The sequence below is a fragment of the Pungitius pungitius genome, chromosome 11, assembly GCF_949316345.1.
Source record: "Pungitius pungitius chromosome 11, fPunPun2.1, whole genome shotgun sequence".
In the NCBI taxonomy this organism is placed as follows: domain Eukaryota; kingdom Metazoa; phylum Chordata; class Actinopteri; order Perciformes; family Gasterosteidae; genus Pungitius; species Pungitius pungitius.
This window is the reverse complement of record NC_084910.1, coordinates 5,849,316-5,869,100: the sequence shown is the minus strand read 5'-3', so window position 1 is coordinate 5,869,100 and position 19,785 is coordinate 5,849,316. Positions and strand designations below refer to the sequence as shown.

Below are 19,785 nucleotides of genomic sequence, written 5' to 3'. Positions count from 1 at the left end.
AAAACATGTCCCTCATCCTCCAGCATCTGGACTCCCCAGGGACCTACGCCAGGATCCTGTTTGTGGACTTCAGCTCTGCTTTCAACACCATCATCAACCCGTCTCTGCTGCAGGACAAACTCTCCCAGCTGCACGTGCCCTACTCCAAGTGGATCACTGACTTCCTGTCCGACAGGAAGCAGCACATGTAACAACCTGGAACTCAATGCTCTAAAGCACATGAGTCAAACTCCCGGCCCGCGGCCCACATCTGGCCCGCCGGGGTGTCCAGTGCGGCCTGCCGGATGACTTTGCTATTGTGAGAATTACAATTACAACCCCCTAACCCCGTAAACTCTGCGCCCCTTTTTTTGATCAAAGTGGGCAGTATCTGGCCTGCACCTGAAATGCTCTAGAGCAGTGGAGATGATTGCGGATTAACTCCAGCCACCCTGCGACCTTGTATTAAGGATAAGCGGCTTTGAAGATGACTAATTGACTGACTGTATCAAATATCCAAATGTATAGATGACACGACTATCGCATGAATTGATCAATTATACAAATGTATTGATCTCTCTGTGACTTGATCATGATGTTATCTGTCCATTAAACCTTCTGCCCATGTATCACAGAAATTCACTAAATATATTAAAGCTCACATTTCACACTTGTAATACCTGTTAATCTAGAATCTGTCCTCCATGCTTCACACGGACGGGAAAAAGGTCTGGGTTTTGCCGGACGGAAAGTGTTACACACATACATTCACTTTCTACCCAGAAAACACTCACTAATACACACAGACACACAAACGAGGAATAGAGGAGCAGTATGATGCACTGTCTGGACTGCAGAGAGGAGACATAGTCTGAAGGTCTCTGTACTTCTTTCTGTCACTGGTTCTCTCTCTCTACCTCTCCCCCACTCTCTCTCGATCACTATGGGTGTCAGTTGTGCCAAGTCAGCACAACTCCGACATGCTTAATTATCCTGGTGGAGACAAAGAGGGGAGGGGAGAAGCCAAGAGGGGTGTGGGTAGACTGGGGGGGAGGAGAAATCAGGAGAAGAAAGAGTGGAGGAGAAAAAGAAAAAAAAACAAGAGGTAAGAGGAGAGGAGACAAATGGTAGGAGGGTAGGAAATAAACAGCAAGTAGAAGAAGGGGAGGAAAGGTGAAAGAAAAAAGAAGGCTGAGGCAGAGAGACAGCGGGTCGGAGAGATGCCCCGATCCTTCATGACTCACAGACTCATCCGCAACACATTAATTATCATACCGCCCTGCAAAGCTCGCACTCGCCTCATATCAAGGATGCAGGCTAGAGGGCAGAGAGAGAGGGAGAGAGAGTGAAAGGACACAACAGTGTGAACACTCACACAGTTACCACAGCAAAATGCAGATCCCAGCACCTTACTAATGTTCAGCGCGTAGCAGCATCTTACCGCTCAGTACTGAACTGATAGGAACCAACCTGGAATGAAAGTGGATTAGCTATGGCAAAGGACCATGGGAATTGGAGGCCAGCATTGTTAACACAACGGTCCATATGAGTGTGTCCTTAAATAACTGGACCTGCACAAGCCCACACAATATTTAGGAAAGAACTTGGGTTGCTAGTAACATAAAGAAGAAGAAAAAAAATGTCTAAGTTGAAGACTGACTTCCCGGAGGACCCCTATGACGGTCTCCTGGTTGAAAGTGTTGAAAGTTGAAAAGGTGTAGTCCAACCCATCCACACCAATCGCCTCCCATCCTGGACTCTGTCTCTCTTTGTACCACGATTCATGCATTACTCTCCACAGCTGCACGTATGGACAGTGTAGGAGAACAACCTGGCACCGTGGATTCTGTGTATGAACATCACTGTGGTTATTTGGTCAAGAGGAACCCTACTCAGCCTAACCCCCAACAAAACAACTCCAAAGCTAATCCCTTTGCGTCATCATTACATGCTCTGAAAGAACGCTTTGAGAGTGTGGTGATGATGTATGAAGACTGAAACCCATGGATGGATGGTTGGGCCAAGGTTCTGACAAACAGAGGCCGAAAAAGTAACAACATTTTGTACTAGGTAAAAGTTCTGTTACTTAAGTAAAATTAGTACAAGGAAAGTTCAACAGATCCATTTTGTTTGAGATACAAGCAAGGTACCCATCTAGCTCCCGTGATGGCACAAAGTCACTGAAGGCCTTCAGCTTTGATGGATGTTTTCTCTGTAAAACAATTTTAATCAATGTCATGATCATTAGACATGCTGAATTTAAAATATTTACATTCATTGATAAAAGGTTTTCTACACACATTACATTTTGTCTTTACATTTCATAGTGCACAATTCTTGCTAGCTGAACAGTAAGATAAGAATATGACTATAAAAAATGGATATATTAACATGTCTATATTAAAAGGGATGGGATAGTACAGTAGCATAGTAGAAATGTACCTGTGGCCTTCCTACCAGTCTAACAGGATATACAGAAATATAAACTGTCTGCGGTGCATTATAAATAATAAATTAAATATGGAATAACTTCTTATTTTAGATTACCTTTGTTCTTTGATTAAATTTAAATTACAGAAATCGTTAGTGTCTGTCTGCTGTCATAAAGCGCTTATTTTGACAGCACTAATTATCAGAGGTGGGACAAAGTCATTGTTATGCAAGTCACAAGTAAGTCTCAAGTTGTTGCCCTCGAGTCCCGAGTCAAGTCGAGTCAAAGATGAGGCAAGTCCCAAGACGAGTCAAAAGTCAAAAACAACAAGTCTCAAGTCAAGTCCAAAGTCTTACCATTTTAGTTTTGAGTTATTTCAAGTCCTCTTATTATAGTGGGGACGGGGAACCCTGGGTGATGGTGCGCTGCCTCACAGACCTAGACTACGAAGGGAAGGGTAACGGTGGATCGACTATGACTGTGTTATAGTACTTTAAAACGGACGTTGACATAATGTTGGCGAGGATTTCCATCGGAGTCTGAATCCGGGTTCAAAAATCCCGATTTTTGTAAGCATGAACGAGCTGTCTCGTTGATACGGTCAAATGGACTGCAGTGATTGGATGTTGTTGCAGGAAAGAATATCATTTCACCATTAATTTGTTTCGACCAGGTGCTCTTCACAAGTTTTCTGACAGAGGAGGTAAAAAGAATAATCAGAAGAGTACCAACTGGTTTCAAAGAAAGAAGCTGCTAGAATGGCCCAGCCAATCACCTGACTTAAATCTCATTGAAAATCTATGGAAAGAACTGAAGATCAAGATTGATAGAAGAGGCCCACGGAACCTTGAACATTTGAAGACTGTTTGTGTGGAAGAATGGGCCAAAACCACAGAGCAATGCATGAGACTAGTTTCTCAAGACAGGAGGCGTCTTGAAGCTGTCGTTACCAACAAAGGCTTTTGTACAAAGTATTGAATAAATATCAGTAAGCGTGTTACTACACTGTGTCATTTCACATTATTACACGTAACTTTATTTCTGAACTTCTTTGTTTTTGGTTTCTTTGTATGTATTACTTGGGTTGTTACCAACATCTGGGGAAATTTGCATGTCAATAGCTCCTTTGGAGAAATATATTTACTGAGAAAAATGGTGACATGTGCAATACTTATTTCACCCGCTGTAAATGTTGGCAGTAGAAGAAGATCGAATGGACTGAGTGGTATCGGTAAAGTGCCCTCAATCTGGGAGCCGGTGTCCAGATCATTGTTCCTCAGAAGAAATTATGTTGGTAAATGTTTATGGTTTATTAGGTGAAATAATTGATATTTAAGATAAAGACTGGATTCCATTTAATTATTTTAGGATGTGCTACATCCTGGTTTTCTCTTGGACTCGGGGACTCTTGTTAGTAGCCACACGTTATATAACAGCTGTGTCTTAGTAGTAGAGCGTGGTTGTCCTTCAACCAAAGGATTAGTGGTTCAATCCCTGGTTCTACTACTGTGAATGTGTGAAAGATGTGTTGTGTTATAGAGTATTAAGACTAGTAAAGCAAGTACAGTGCATTTAACATTGATACCAGAATAATTAAACAATACATACACTGTTTTCAAAATTAATTTCATTCAAATATTGTTCAAATCTTGAGGCTCCATATAGTTGGCTATATGGCTGGAAAATGGCTATGAAAGCCTACCACTGGTCTACCTACCATCATCTTCTGATAGGGTCCAGCATTTGGGACCAGACGCAGTAGTTCGTCACTGGCTTCCTGTTTCAACACGGGGAAAAAAACAGATGTTTGATTGTTCAGCCAGCGGACAAGCGGCTGGCCAGCCGATCATCTGGAGTTGTAATACTGCTGGTCTGAGAGCTGTGACAGGCTCTCATTTGCTCACACACGCAGACAAACACACTGCTCCGATCAGACGCCCGAGGACACACACACACACACACACACTGCTAGAAATGAGTATCCAGCCCCCATGATTGTCACTGGTAAGCACGGAATACACTTTGTTATATCACAGGCACACACACACACACACACACACACACACTAGTGCAATTGGCATCACACATTTCAGTCTGAGTCTGCATGAGCAGCTTTCTTTTGCTCTGTGGGATTTAGTTTCTCCTTGTTATAGTGCAGGAGTTGAAAGTAGGAGGAAATAGCAATATCAAAAAAAGAGCCCTCCCTCTGTCTTCAAGACCTTTAATGAAAAACGCTAGTTATGCCGAGGCTGAAAGTCAATATCACACGTCTGGTAACGCTGCGCTGGTGTCGTAACAGAGAGGTCGAACCCGTTTGGTACCATCGTGGCATCCGGTGCTCTACTGCTACTTCCTCTTCATATCTCCTCATACGCTCACTCCTTATCATATCCTCATTATCACCTACATCCTCAGAGCTCCCATCACCCACAGTCTTATCACCAGCTTCCCCCTCCTCCTTTTCCTCCCTGTCACATCCCTTTCTTCCCTCTCTTCCTCTCGCTGCTGCCATCTGTCCTTTTTCTGCTTTTTGAACCCTCTCCACCTCCTCCTCTTCCTCCTTCTCCTTGTTTTTGCTGTGGAGCATGTTTTGTAGGCAGACTGGTTGACGGACTGACGTCAGAGGAGATGACGGTGATGATGGAGTGTGAGAGGAAAAGGGACCAAAATGGGGAAGTAAATTAAGTGTTGATCACTTTCTGTGCTTGCACGTTTAACCTTGCCGTCCGAGCAGTAAGTGGTGAATCAGCTTTTCATGTCTCAGACCACATGGAGTATCGACAGATCAACACATTTAAATCCAAAGTTCCTCCTGGAAAGAAAAAGAAATGTAAAACCTCTGTCAGATTGGATCCGGTGTGTAGTACACCCACACCAGTGTTTTCATTCATCCTCTCCTCTTGGTCAGAATGACATACCCTTCCCCATTCTTTTCAATGAGGAACAAGTCCAGACAACTTCCAGTCGCTTAACGTTGTTTTGCAGTCATTTAAAACCTCTTTTACCCGAGCTACCCACTGTTTCTATATTCTCACTCTCAAGCCCCATTCTACGCTCTACGTTGGGCTTCTGAGTGGCCAAGGAAGCTCTCGATCATTTCTATCGATCGGATCCAATAGCATCAGACGACTCCAAAAAGTGGTTGGAACAGGCAAATCGGCCAACTAGAGCCGGGCTTAAAATAATAATGAAATAATCCACGTTTTGACTGCCCTCGTTTCTGGGAGCCTCTATAGTAGTAATCCTGACTCTATCAATTTGAAATGTGCACTGCATTGTCGGCTACCTCCATGTTAATAGCACTTAAAGGGCTATTGGGGATTTTCTTTTTGTGTCTTATATTGATTATACGTGGGGCATTTTCGGAGCACAAAGAAAATGCCGAGGCAAGAAAAGGTTTTGAAACGGTCAGGTACGTGAGATGCTTTTGTTTGGGCCTTTAAAACCATACTTTATGTTTTTGAAATAGGAGGGGCTCTGCTGGTGTATAAGAAATGATTTGTGATTTAATATACAAAACAATTCTGAATGAATTAAAATGATCTACATAAATAGAAATAGTAGATTCTAAACTTGTCTGACAGGATTTATTGTTGTGTGGTAAAAACAAACTTCTAATGAATGAAGGCATTTCCGTGTGCGCTCATATATTTTCATTGAGCTGTCACATACAGTAGTGCTAAACTCTGGTTTGCCTTCTGCTCATATCTTCATCTGTCACATTTGAGTATCTGCTGATCAGATCTTGGCAGACCTCGGAGGGATCGTTCATCTCAACGCTGCCATTTTAAAATCCCGCTAATAAACCTGTTTGTAACACGCACACAGCGCGCACACATCACTTGGAGGAAAGGCAAGTCGACTGTTGCCTCGCATTTTCCTACATTTCAAAGCTCTGCTTTGAACCCATGTGACAGCCGGATGGGAGTGTTGCTAGAGAGGAAGGGGAAAGAAGACGAGCGGCGGAGGATGGCCAGAAGACGGGGGACTAAAAAGCAAAGTGGGAGGACGGACAGAGGGGAGACTAATAGAATAGTGATAAAGCTTGGGGAGGGTTGGTGAGACTGAAAGAGGAGGAGATCGGAGTAATAGGTGAGCTAAAATGGCAGGGCGAGGGGAGAGGAGAGGAGAGGCTGGGCAAGTCGCTGAGGCTTCACTAATTGCCACTCCGAAGAGTCGTTCCAAAGAACGGTCATGCTGGTCTGTTCTTTGAATCGGATCTCTGTTCCTGCCCCGCCCCCCCCCCCCAAACCCTCCACCACTGTCTAGACAAGAGCAGAACAAGCTGTTCTTGTTATGGGGAGGAAGAGGAAAAATGTGCAGTGTCATTAGGTGCTCAGTGCCAGCAGAGCCAATCGGACGGACTGGCCCAGGATGGGCCTTGAGAGGTGTTTGTGCACGTACGAGCCGCCCCGGGTTTGTGTGCATGAACTGCAACCCAAAAACAGCACTAACAACACCCCGTCCCACAGCTTCACTATAGCATTTCCTTTTTGCTTCCATCTTACGTCAATTACCTGGCAAGACTCTATTGCCATTACCAGCGTTATTGCATCAAGTCATCGATTTGTTACTATGGCAAAGACACATCATTTGACCGAACGTTTTGTGTAAATAAGCACCAGGACTTGGTAGAACTGAGTGATTATGTAAAAAATATCCCTTTCTTGATCGAGTGGTTTTCCGGTTCCAGCCTTCAGCTTAGTATCTCGATGGCGAGGGTTGTTGTTGTTGTTGTTAAAACGGACGCGGTTGACCTTGAAAAGCGTGTGTAATATTCCTCAAAGTTTGGCGGTTGAAGAAACATTGTGGCTTGGATCAAAATATGTTTGCTTGTAGCATTATGTTGGCGTGGCGTCATCTGGCTCAACATCACATGGCCGTTCGTGGCTCAGAGGTAGAGGAGGGGAGTCCTTCGATCCCTGAGATCATTCTAATGCTTAGAATCCAAGTGGGCAGGTGGCACTTTGCTTGGAAACCCCTACCCTCAGTATATGAATGGTTGGGACTGATGTCATGTAGTGTTCGAGCATTTTGATTGGTCAGAAGACCACACGTGGTGCTGTATACGTAGAGTCCCTTGTACCTTTAACCCGTCATCACTAATACCCATCTACCCTTTCCTCCATTAGGAGGCCTTTCCTGCTCTTTAGATCACGTCTGCTGCTCTGTGTCTAGAAGCGACGCAGACGTGTTTACACTTGAGTTTGTCTGTTACATCATTCATTTTCCTTCTCTCCGCATCTAGAATCGAAGATTTTTTTTTGTTGCTATTTCAGAAAGATAATGAAAAATACTACAAAACAATATCCATGGTGACAACGGACGACCTGTTTCAACATCACCACTGTGAACCTGCCTCCTTCGCTCAATTATTATTTGTTAATAATGGTCAGTTTTAATTATAGTAACAATTGTGTTACTTCACCCAGAATACAGTGTAGCTACATGTGACTGGTGTACACTGGCACATGGAATGGGAAAAAATTCAAAGGATGTCCTCCTTCCAGAAACAGCAATGTGGTTTGCTGCCAATAATCCTCACACCTGACTATTTATTAAAAGACAGAAGAACAGTGAAGGGAGTGTTGACAGTTTGCTCTGTATCTTGTTCTGAGCAACAAGGCCATTGTTTCCGGAGAGAAAACATTCCTTTTTGATGCCGAAGGAAACAATAAATGAAATTCCATTTCCCTTCATTGATTTGGGACACGGGAAAAGACAACCGGTGTTTCATACGCTGTGCAAGTAAAACCCGGACAGTCATTTCAAATGTATTCATTCAGCATGTTGCTGTCACTATTTTATTTTAGGATTCCAACGGCAGCCATACATCAGACATGGCACGTCACAAAAAAAGTAAAGTAAAGTTCCCGTTTTACCATTTGACAAGAACTTTAGTCTGCCGTAATAGAGAATAGAGAAACTCTGAAAATGGAAATGTGATCACTTAAATTGCTGTCAATTACCCCCTGCAATCACATCAATGACATAAACAAGCTGCAGAGAAGTTAATGGACCTTTAGCCCAGGGTTTCAAATGTGGCCTACATCCCCCAAAATGCATCCAAATTAGCATCAGTCAGAAACACTACAGCTTATTACATTGATTTTGAGCTCATCGCGTGTCCCGCAATGACCTCTGAAGTATCACCACCTACAACCTTCTTAGGAAGGCCTGGATGACGTTTGGCATCCACCTGAAGTCAATGTCAAACCGTCGCTCTGACCCAATGCTTGAGACAATTTCCCTCAAATGCTTGTTAGGATGAGACATTCAACAGACTGAGATTCTTTTATTTTACAACCCTGGGACTTCTCTGTTTCATGGAGGCGGAAAACTCTGGTTATGAAGTGTCTCAAAAGGTGCATTCTCTCTACTGACCAGCAGGAGGTGACCGTACTGGTAGCAATAGAAATCCATGAGAAAATAACTCAAACTCTCAGTTACACTGAAAGCATGAGTTTATGGTCTCAATCTCTAGTTTGTCTTCTTCAATACAGCGTGATATTTATTAATTCATGGTCCATTTAATATCAAATGGACCATAGAGCAGGGTATGCTTTACGGTGAGGCTACCCTGTGATTGGTTGGTTTGGTGTTTCTAAGTCACTCCTCCTTATTTCATGTATGATAACCTCAGTCCATTGGTTGAAAAAATCGCCATACTCGAGGATTCGAAACGTCCACAAACCAATGACTGACATCATGTTGACTTTGTCCACTTCCTATATACTTTCTATGATGGGATGTCAAACCTTCCACCGTCCCTTTTCTACAGTTCTTACACTCTGTGAAAAAAAGGAACTAAGTGCACCACACACAGGTTGTGGTTACTTTCACTTATGATCAAAGTTGAGCATGATCATTTTTTCCCTCCCGAATTAAAATGATCATTTGGTTATATTTATTTGCTTTCACATTAATAGGTTTGAGGTGGGTTGTTTTTTCACCAGATAGTGCTTATTGATATTTAGGGGGAATGAAGCACTCCGGTAATAACTGAGACAGTAGCGCATTACGGTTTTAGGGGCTGAGGCACATCAAAGGCTGTTTATTTATTTGTTGTTTTGAACCAGAAACCACTTTTTGTGTGTGACCTTGTTTCTGAGTGAACTCAACACATTCAATTTGCTTTCTATTCACAGGGCTCATGGGTAGAAAATCATAAAAAAGCATTCTGAGGCACAGATAGAAAGGAGAACTGACCGGTTTATTTGGATATTACATGCTTTGGAGTGCACTTGCACTGTTGCTCAGTGTAGCCGTTTTTTGTATTTTATGTGCACAACATTTTGTCCAAACTGTGACTTTTTAAAATCTGGTATTCCTTCCACTTTTTGATGATTCTATGCCTTTCAGCTACAGAATAAAGAAGCGGATCGATTACTTGTATTTTTCCTTAAAAGCAGAAGGCTTTTAACTTGAATTAGCAAAAAGTTTGTTTGTTCAAAAAGCAAATTCCACTCAGCAATTCAATCACTTACAACACTAAGAAACACGTTTCCTCTCCCTCTCCCTCAGAGTGCAAGTTCCACTGCACCAATGGGAATTGTTTGCGTCTGGGCTCGCTGATCTGCAACCAGCTGAATAACTGCGGGGACAACAGCGATGAGGAGAACTGCCCCGTGGTCACCCAGCACCCTCCGCCGGGCATCTTCAACTGTGAGTGCCCTCTGTGACCTTCCTTCCTGTCCTCTCTGTGGCCTTCAGCTCTGTCCTCTCCCTGGGGGTCTCTTTGGCAATCCCCAGTGAGTGCGCACCATGTAGATGCAGACCTGAGGGCTTTATTAGGTTGCGGTGCGTGAAATGTGACTTTCAAAGGAGCGTGTCGACTTTTCTGGCATGTAAATTCAAAAACCTGTCCATCAGCAACAAATGAACTGAAGAAGCTGTGTTTTCTTTATAAAAACCTTTATTGTTTATTACTCAAGAAACAATACCTAATAGCATGGGCCATAGAGTCTCAAAAGGAGTTGTATTGCAGGGACCCGGAGAAAACGTTAGAAATAACATCACAATAGTATTTGATAGGTAGCACAGACTAATTAATCATTAACATTCAAAACAAAGGAGCCAATCAAATCCTCCTCAGGTCTCACCTGTCTGTCTCAGTCCGTCCCAGAAGAAGGGCAGCAGTGGTCACGCAGATGCACTTCCATTTTTATCAAACGTAACAAGTAAAACCGCCTCTGTGGGAGCGGCGTGTGGCAAATTAAATTAAACTGAATAATTCCAAAACAATGACGATTTCTTTTTTGTTGACTCCTCATTTATCCCTACAACAAATTACTTTTTATTTTATTTCTGACAACACTCCCCACTGTGTAATCTCTGGAAATACATGTTTATGCTTATGAGTGCAGAATCTCCATGGCAACAGGACTAGAGTTCGGACGCGTTTGTAGTCTTTTTGCCTGTAAACTGGCAGAAGTGGAAATATCCATCCCAGTAACTGCTATAATGGCCGTGATTGGACATGTGGTGGACGGATACCAGAGGCCATCCTCTGCACCATGTATGCTATCCATAGTCTCAGTTTCTCTTCACCATGCCCGCTAAGCTGTAGTTGCCTAAGCTTAATCAAAGTACACAAATAATTGGTAATGGAGAGCAGTTTGATCAATTTACAATTTTGTGGCTTGTTAATTGAAGGCCAAATTATTCTTTTCCTCATATACTTGTACATTTACATGAACGTACCAAAGGGTTTGTCTCCCATTGAAGCAGTAAAGGATTGTTTCATATCCAAGACATACATTTCATTTCTGTGCATTTTTTTTGTTTGGATCCCTTTGCTGCTTTCATAAAGACCCCCACGCCTGCACCAACCACCTCCCCCTGCTTACTGTCCAGGGGCCGAGATGAGAGCGTTCCCTCGACTCGTCACGATCAATGGAAACACAGGGGGAGAGGGAGAGGGAGGAAGATGGAGAGATGGAGGGAAAGGGAGCGAGAGGGTGAAGGACACCAATGGGCTCCGATGGCTGTCTGCCAGGCCACTTTGATGTGCTGCAGCATTCTCTTTCAACAACTTTAGGGAGGAGAGGAGAAACTTTTTTTTACAGCAGCACTTTCATCCTCTGCTCTTTGTGTGTGTGTGTATGTGTATCTGGCGGGTTACCTACCTCCCCCCTCCGTCTCTCCCTCCCTCATTCACTCCCTCACCTCCCTACCTTGAATGCGGTTCAGCTCTCAAACTCTCAAACTCACAACTTTGTTGTTTTGTAGATTTTTCTCACTTTCTTCTCATTTTTTTTTTGCCTGTCCTTCTTTTCTCCCCACAAGGCAGTAGAAGCAACATTTTTTTTAATTATCAGTATTATTTAGGGAGGGACCAGCCGGGGGTAGAGGGTTGGGGGTTGGGTGCAGAATCCTGAGCCGGGTACTTAAATATGTAGCTGTCTAGAGCGAATGTAAATGTAAGTGTCTGCGGCCGGTGGTTTGGGAAAAGCAGTATAATATGTCATTTTTGAGCCGGTGCACATTTACTGGTGGTGCCTGAGAGGCAGTGATGGAGGTATGTAGAAAGAGAAAGAGAGAGAGAGAGAACACAAGGGGATATATATATATATATATATATATATATATATATATATAGAGAGAGAGAGAGAGAGAGATTGCCAGAAAGAGTGGCAGTGGATTGAGGAGGCTGCTGAAGGATAGAAGAGAAACAAGGGGGAGTTGTGAAGTGAGAGAGGGCCAGACAGGGACACGGATGTGGACAGAGAGAAGGGGAGAGAGAGGAAGAGGGACATAGAAAATGTTCCCGTGGTAATGGGGTTTGCCATCTTGTTGTAGCCCCTGGCTGTTGCCGTGGCAGTGGCAGACAGATGGATCATGAATACTGTCTAGACACACAGCAGCCCCCCCCCCCCCCCCCTAAAACACACACACACACACACCTTTCTCTAGGGCCGCAGAACTGGCTTCCCTAAATGCAACGCAGTCGGGAATAATGTCGTTAATTACACCTGTGGTTTTCCTGTTGAAGTGTGTGCGGGCCATGTTGAATTCAATGGAAGCACAGTAATAACATTAGACACAAAATAGGAATTGACCCTAATCAGAATGAGATCAGAATCAGAATCGGCTTAGGCACACATGGAATTTGACCCCCCGGTTTACACTTAAACAAAAAAATGTCTAAGTAAACGGAGAGACAAAATAAAACGTAGAACAGGTGTAAGTATAGACATTCAACGACTATCCAAAATAATGAGTGTTGCGGGGCTCTTGCTTAAGTCCACTGTCATCTCCACAGGTTTGAGCTTGATGGCCGCTGTGTTGTTGGCGTAGAGCAGTGGTTCCCAAACCTTCTCTGTCTGCGACCCCTTTGAGGATATAGTGACATTGTAAGACTCAATACTTTAGCCTTGCTTCGTCTGGTTTGACCATTAGCTCATGGTGACTAACGGCACCCGAGTTAAATGTGCAGAATCTCAGAGCAATGACACCACAGTGAACCACTATTTGCAATGTAAAGATATAGCATAGTAATATCTGACAGCAACACTGTTAGCTCTGTCAGAGCCATTTCCGCTGTCTGCCTCGTCAGCACTGTTAGCACTGTTAGCACATTTTTGGCTGCCCCCTCATACATGCCTGTCTAGACCTGTCCCTGGCTGTCACCATGTTGAGAGCCCATTCAAATGCAGATAAGCTCTGAATTTCCAATTTAGCTTCAATGTTCAAGTCAATACTCACAAATTTTTAAAAACTTTTCTCCATTTATATAGATATTGTACCATAACTGTCACTGAGCTGCTAAAGCAAGCGCAATCAGCTAAAGTGACACAGTTTGGCTTTAAATTCAAAGTGTTCTTCAAAGCGCTCTGCATGCAGTGTTCTATCTTCAAAGTGATATTTTTCAGCGAGTGATCCAGGTCTAAAAAATCCTTAATACATAACAAGAGACAGACACAGTGTCAACATAACAAAACCATTATGTCCTTGCATACCTTGTAGCAGCCACAACAAAGGGAGCGTTGATTTTTGGTGGAAACTCTACTGTTGAGCACGCTACGGCTCAGAAATATTGTGAGATGCACGTTAGAGATGGATGTTATTTTGAAAGTGTTTCGGAAGGTATTAGTAATACACTTTTTACAAATGTCAATGTTGTCACTGCTTTTATTTACCATGCAATTTGTCACCTGTGTGTGTGCATTCAATACAGCCCCTTTCTATCACACCACTAAACGGATGCATACATAGATTTGTTCAGACCTCACTGAGTGTTCGCATAGTTTCTGTATGTAATGCGTCCACTCATCTGTATTCATTCACAAATATTTTGGAGGAGACCATAAAAGCCCCAATTCAAATCAACAAATTAGAATGTATTACAACATATGGTCAAAAACGAAAAGCAACGTAGGGTTACTTTTTTCAGTGTACTTGATTAGAATACTTCTGGCGGTAAGGATTGAAATATATAAAATAGGCCTCGCGCGAGGCTCCTTCTGTGTCTTTGCAGTTGTTTTCTTTGTCTTTGGCATGTACAGTATGTTTATAGTCATGTAATTCTGATAATGGTTTCATGTTTTTCTTTGTGTGAGTCTCTTCCTTAGATACACATCCACAAAAAAGAATCTTCTACCTGCTTCTATCCATCTTTCATGCTCTTATCCATCAGGCACTGAAGCACTATAGCAGCACTACTACAGTATCTGTCACTCTCCAGATAGCAGAGGAGAGTCATGAGGAGGTCTAAGTGATCTATGAATGACCATTGAGCCGACAAACAGCATTTGAGGAAGACTGCGTGTTTCTCAGAGGGTGTACCTTTAGAGATCAAGGAGCGGAGGCTACATTCCTCTCCCTTTAGCCATGCCTGGCTTACTTCCCTTGTTAGGCTCCGCTGACTTGTGAGAAGGGGACAGAGAAGGAGACCAGCGGACGGTTTGGATCGATGTACAACTCTAGCTTAGCCATTGACTCCAGTCCGGTGTGAACGACACTTCAATAGCATCTACCGAGGCCTCCAGGCTCGCTGATTGATTCTGTTTGTGTTGGAGATTCCTAACTCTGTGAAAGTGTATTATTGACTGCTCCCTTCCAGACTGTCTGAGTGCCTTAGACACCATAATATGAGGCAACGCAGTTGATTTTTCTCACCATTCCCGAGGAAGAATCCAGAAAGAATTTAAGGTCGTCGCTGTCGCCCCGTCCTTGTCTCTGCCTTCTTTGTTAATTTCTGGGTTTTAGTTGACTCTAAAAAAAAAAGTGTTGTTCATTAGTGTATGACTTCATTGTATCTTTTTGATGGCCCCGACAGTTAAAAAAAGGCTGCTATAACCTTGATTGGTCTGTTATGTCTGTACGCTTATGGGGGGGTGAAGTAAACCATTGCATGCTGTCGTACTTTGCTGTGTAACTGACTTTACTGTGTCAGTTTGCTTCATCAATGACTTTTCTGTAATTGAGATGACAACATGTGACAGGTGAGTCTTGTTGTTTCCTTCTTTTGGCCACACTCAAGTCAGTTCACTTAATATGCTGACTATAATTGTGATTATTAGGGTCCTCGCTACGACTAGTCGTGGAGGAACCTATTGTATTTAAAAGAATTATTATTATTCTCACAAACCGCTGCCTTTTTGGGGCCTTTATCATATTCAAAAAGTTGTTAAATTTGGCGTGGATATCTGGACTGTTAAAAAATGATGTTTGGGTATAAAGAAATGTCTCTATAACGGCCTCTAGAAATTTAAAAAAGACCACACTAGGCCAGTTTCCGCCCCCGATGTCAACTTGAAAGTTGGCACACAGGTCCTCTTCGACATCCTCTACAAAAAAGTAAATCATGGTATGCAAATGCGCCTAACTAGACATTTTTAATTTTGTGATAAACACATTTCTGGTAATTTCTCCTAAACACTGGGTTTGATAGCCACGAAACCTTCAGTGGATCATTATTGGTTCAATGTGCCCTTGATATATCAGAATGGTGCTGATAAGTCATTGCTTTGATGAGATATGGGCTAGTTAACTTTGCAAGGTGTGTGGCTTAATCTGGCAAGATTTATAACTTCCAAATGGCTTGGTCTGCCCTCACCAAACTTGCAGGATATGTAAACATTTAACCCCTGAACACACCCTAGTTTTTTCATAATTTTTGAAGATTAGGGGGCGCTGCATTTAATCATTAAGCATGTGCCTTTTTTGGCATATTTTCATGATTTCTTCAAGTTGTAAAAGACCGAACTCCTCCCAGGGATTTAACACAATTCTTTTCAAATCCACGCAGTGTGCTCTTGAGACCATGGCCTCTAAAAGTTGCATTTTGCTGAAAGAAATATTAAACTCTGCGTAGGGAGCAATTTACAAAAAACACTTTTTATAAGATTTCGAAGGAGATTGGCACTGGTACATCAGAATGTCCTGGTTATCACCAAGTCACACCCTGGTGATGTGTACTCTCTGCCTGAAGTGGAATGGTTATGAAAGTATTGTTTCCTTTTAAATCTAATCTGAAAATCACAAAATGTAGTCTGGTGATAATGAAGGAAATTGGCTGTGTAACAAAAACAGTACCTTAAAATACAATGCTCAGCTGGGTTTACAATTTTTCCTTCCTGCGAGGGGGTGCATGTTTTAAAAACCACTCTGCTAAAAGTGGTGCTTTTAGGGGTATTGAGGATGATATTAGTCACTATTATAGGAGCATGGTCACCTTACTGTCCTACATACCTTTCATACCAATCAGACCTCTGTTAATTTCGTTAACCGTAAGTGCCGTTTACTGTTTGTTATACTAGGTTTGGAGTGACGAGGGCTTTTCCTGTTTCGCACTGATTTTTTATTGTACGTAGACAATTCCCATTCGCATTTTTGACGCTTTTCTCATCATTACTCTGTTCACTATTAATTCAAATATGAGCACAAAAACAAAAGAAGGGAAGATACACTAATCAAATGAACATTAAAAAAAATAGAAAAAACAGCAAATGCTACAAAAAGATGCTACAAGTTTGAGGTGTGAACAGGTGGTAATATATTTTTTGTTTTTCAAACCCTAAAAAAAAATCTATTTACGTACAGCTCTAAAAGAACAATTACTTTGTAAATACTAAAATAGGCTTTATAGGTTAAAGTGTTTTAATGTTGGAGTCTCCAGCTGTTTAAGCCGTTTAATTAAACAAGTGTCATTTTTCCCTGGAACCAAATTATATAAAACAAATATGCGCGTCTTATTCAATACCCAGTTTACTCTTAGCGGAATGCTATCCATCCACAAGGCTTTGGTTTTTCTTTCATCATTGAAGCTTCTTTTAAGTGCTTCTCATTGTCTTTGTGATATGGCCACCCGATTAGATTAGTTTGTTTTGTGTTTTTCAAGTGCGTGAGTGATGTGATCCTCCACATAGCCGACGCGCCCAGACACCCACAGTAATTTGATGTTTCAACCTCCAGTGGGTTCGGCCGTACGCCGCGATTGAAGCTGAAACTATTTATCAACCCTCGTTATTAGATCCGGCCCACTGGTCGTTCCTGCCCCAGTGTTGGCTGCACAGAACCACATTATCTTGTTTTCTGCTATTGCCCAGCGTTAAAAGCATTTGAGAAGCCTTCTTCATCCGTCTTCTGTGCTTTTTCTCCTCACCCGGGGCTCTCCGACTGTCTCTGTCTCTATTTCCTCCCTGCTTTTCATCACTTAAGCCTAATCTCATGGTTGAACAAGCCTCCGGTCAGCTGTCTTCTCATCTCTTCCCTTCTTTTTTCCCCCCCTTGTGTATTTCTTATTCTCTCATCTCGTCTGGCTTCCTCCTTATCGTCCTTTTCACTCCATTTCGCCCCTAAAGCCCATGTTGGGTGACTTCCTGTGTAATTATGGTGTCAACATTGTGGATGCTCACTCCGTGCAGCTGTTGTCATTACCACGACTTGATCTCTCCACTGTGACTCAGAGGTCAATTAGGCAGCAAATGAATGTAGCTGCAGGATGCTGCTAATTGAATGGCTGGGTTTGGGCATGGATGGGTGGAAGGATGGAGTGTGATGGGAGTGACCTCCAGACCACAGACGTGCCTAGGAAGTATTTATGGATCTCTAATGTGTCATTTTCAATCATGGGAAATTATCTAAATATGCATAGTCTTGAAATGATTTTTTACGGATGACAAAGAAACATCAGCTTGCATATTTTGATGCTTGATATGACGAAAGGAATGTCGTCCGAAGACCAAATTGTACAACATGGCCAAATTTAAAAGATCCAATGGTAGTGAGCATAATACACCCAAATGATAAAATATCTATATAGTATATGTATATACTGTATTGTGATCTGTAATCTTCTGCCCATTCACTTGTGACCTCTCACAACAATAAGGCATTTTCGTCCACACAACTGCCGCTCACTGGATATTTTCTCTTTAAACCCGATGGTTGGGTGTGAAAATCCCAGTAGATCAGCAGCTTGTGACATTCTCAGGCAACAACCATGTTTAAAGTCACTTAAATCCCCTTTCTTCTCCATTCTGATGAACTCCAGCACGTTGTCTTCACTTGCTGCCATGTGATTGGCTGACTAGCAATTTGTGTCATCAAGCAATTGAACAGGCGTAAAGTGGCCGCTGAGCGTATATCCAAAGAAGGGTGCGAACCCTGACAGTGCTCAATTTTCATAATAACGTCAAATTACAGTGGGAATAATGGCAACTTCACAATTAGAAACCAACTTGTCAAACAAAAAATAAATTAACCTGCTGCTGCTTTGTTAGAGATAAATAAACAATGATTCACCAATTAAAACCTCACCCCAAATATTTAAACCATCATTTCATTAAATGTCAGTGAGGCGTGTGGGAAACACTCAGCACAGCAGAGCTGAATTAGGCCAGTGTCCTCTTCTGTTAAATATTGAAAAACGAGCCCTACTTTTCTTCATATTAAAGGGAATGACCTGCTCTCCTTTTCACACAAAGCTCTATGCTGCCGGAGGTGTCACCCACAAAGGACTTCCTTCTACTCGGGAGAATGGTCTACCACTCAGATCATTACAACTTTAGGAAACACATTCAGAAAATCATACCCAATTAAACGATGACGGTCCGAGAACAAAATGGAAACCTCTCTAGCTCTAATCAGGCTGTACACTGTAGAAACCTTTTGGACCTCAGGGCACCAAACACTGACAGACTAAGGGAACGCTACAATGTATCACAGGCACACAGACACACTGGCTGGAGAGAGCCCAGGCTGTTCTTATCTGACCTGAGAACAGTGGGCACACAGCGGATCAAATGAATACAAATATCATCAGAGATTGTTATCTTAGCTGAACCTCCCATGAGCTGTTTAATGATTTTGGATAAAATGTCCCTGTTTTCATTCACGTCCTGGTTGTGTGTCCTCATCGTAGTCCTGTGTGCGTCGCAGCTGGGTAGCAACGTTAACTTTAACACGGCGACGTCATATGTAAATATATACGGCGTTCTACGTCCTGCTAACTGTTTATGAAAGGAAGACAATGAGCTCTCTCCCCTCTGCAGCTGAGCTAACCCTAACCCCGCCACCACACACCTCTCACTCACAACCCCCCGCTCTGACCTCTCCATCCGCCGGTCCCACCCCTCGCAGTCCCCATATCGCATATCCCCCTTTCTCACATCCCCCTGTCTCACCCCTCACAGCCCCGTCTCATATCTCACATCCCCCTGTCTCACCCCTCACAGCCCCGTCCCATATCTCACATCCCCCTGTCTCACCCCTCACAGCCCCGTCTCATATCTCACATCCCCCTGTCTCACCCCTCACAGCCCCGTCTCATATCTCACATCCCCCTGTCTCACCCCTCACAGCCCCGTCTCATATCTCACATCCCCCTGTCTCACCCCTCACAGCCCCGTCTCATATCTCACATCCCCCTGTCTCACCCCTCACAGCCCCGTCTCATACCTCACATCCCCCTGTCTCACCCCTCACAGCCCCGTCTCATATCTCGCATCCCCCTGTCTCACCCCTCACAGCCCCGTCTCATATCTCACATCCCCCTGTCTCACCCCTCACAGCCCCGTCTCATATCTCACATCCCCCTGTCTCACCCCTCACAGCCCCGTCTCATACCTCACATCCCCCTGTCTCACCCCTCATAGCCCCGTCTCATACCTCACATCCCCCTGTCTCACCCCTCACAGCCCCGTCTCATATCTCACATCCCCCTGTCTCACCCCTCACAGCCCCGTCTCATATCTCACATCCCCCTGTCTCACCCCTCACAGCCCCGTCTCATACCTCACATCCCCCTGTCTCACCCCTCACAGCCCCGTCTCATATCTCGCATCCCCCTGTCTCACCCCTCACAGCCCCGTCTCATATCTCACATCCCCCTGTCTCACCCCTCACAGCCCCGTCTCATATCTCACATC

General features: G+C 43.4%; 1 protein-coding gene across 2 annotated transcripts in view; it reads left to right on the top strand.

The window, feature by feature from the left end:
* Positions 1-19,785, top strand: part of ldlrad4b (low density lipoprotein receptor class A domain containing 4b) — a 142,143-nt gene that overhangs the window by 60,490 nt on the left and 61,868 nt on the right. For both annotated transcript variants that reach the window (XM_037453077.2, XM_037453076.2), the window contains exon 5: positions 9,935-10,075. In XM_037453077.2, coding sequence (XP_037308974.1) covers positions 9,935-10,075 — 141 coding nt within the window. The remainder of the gene's footprint in view (positions 1-9,934; positions 10,076-19,785) is intronic.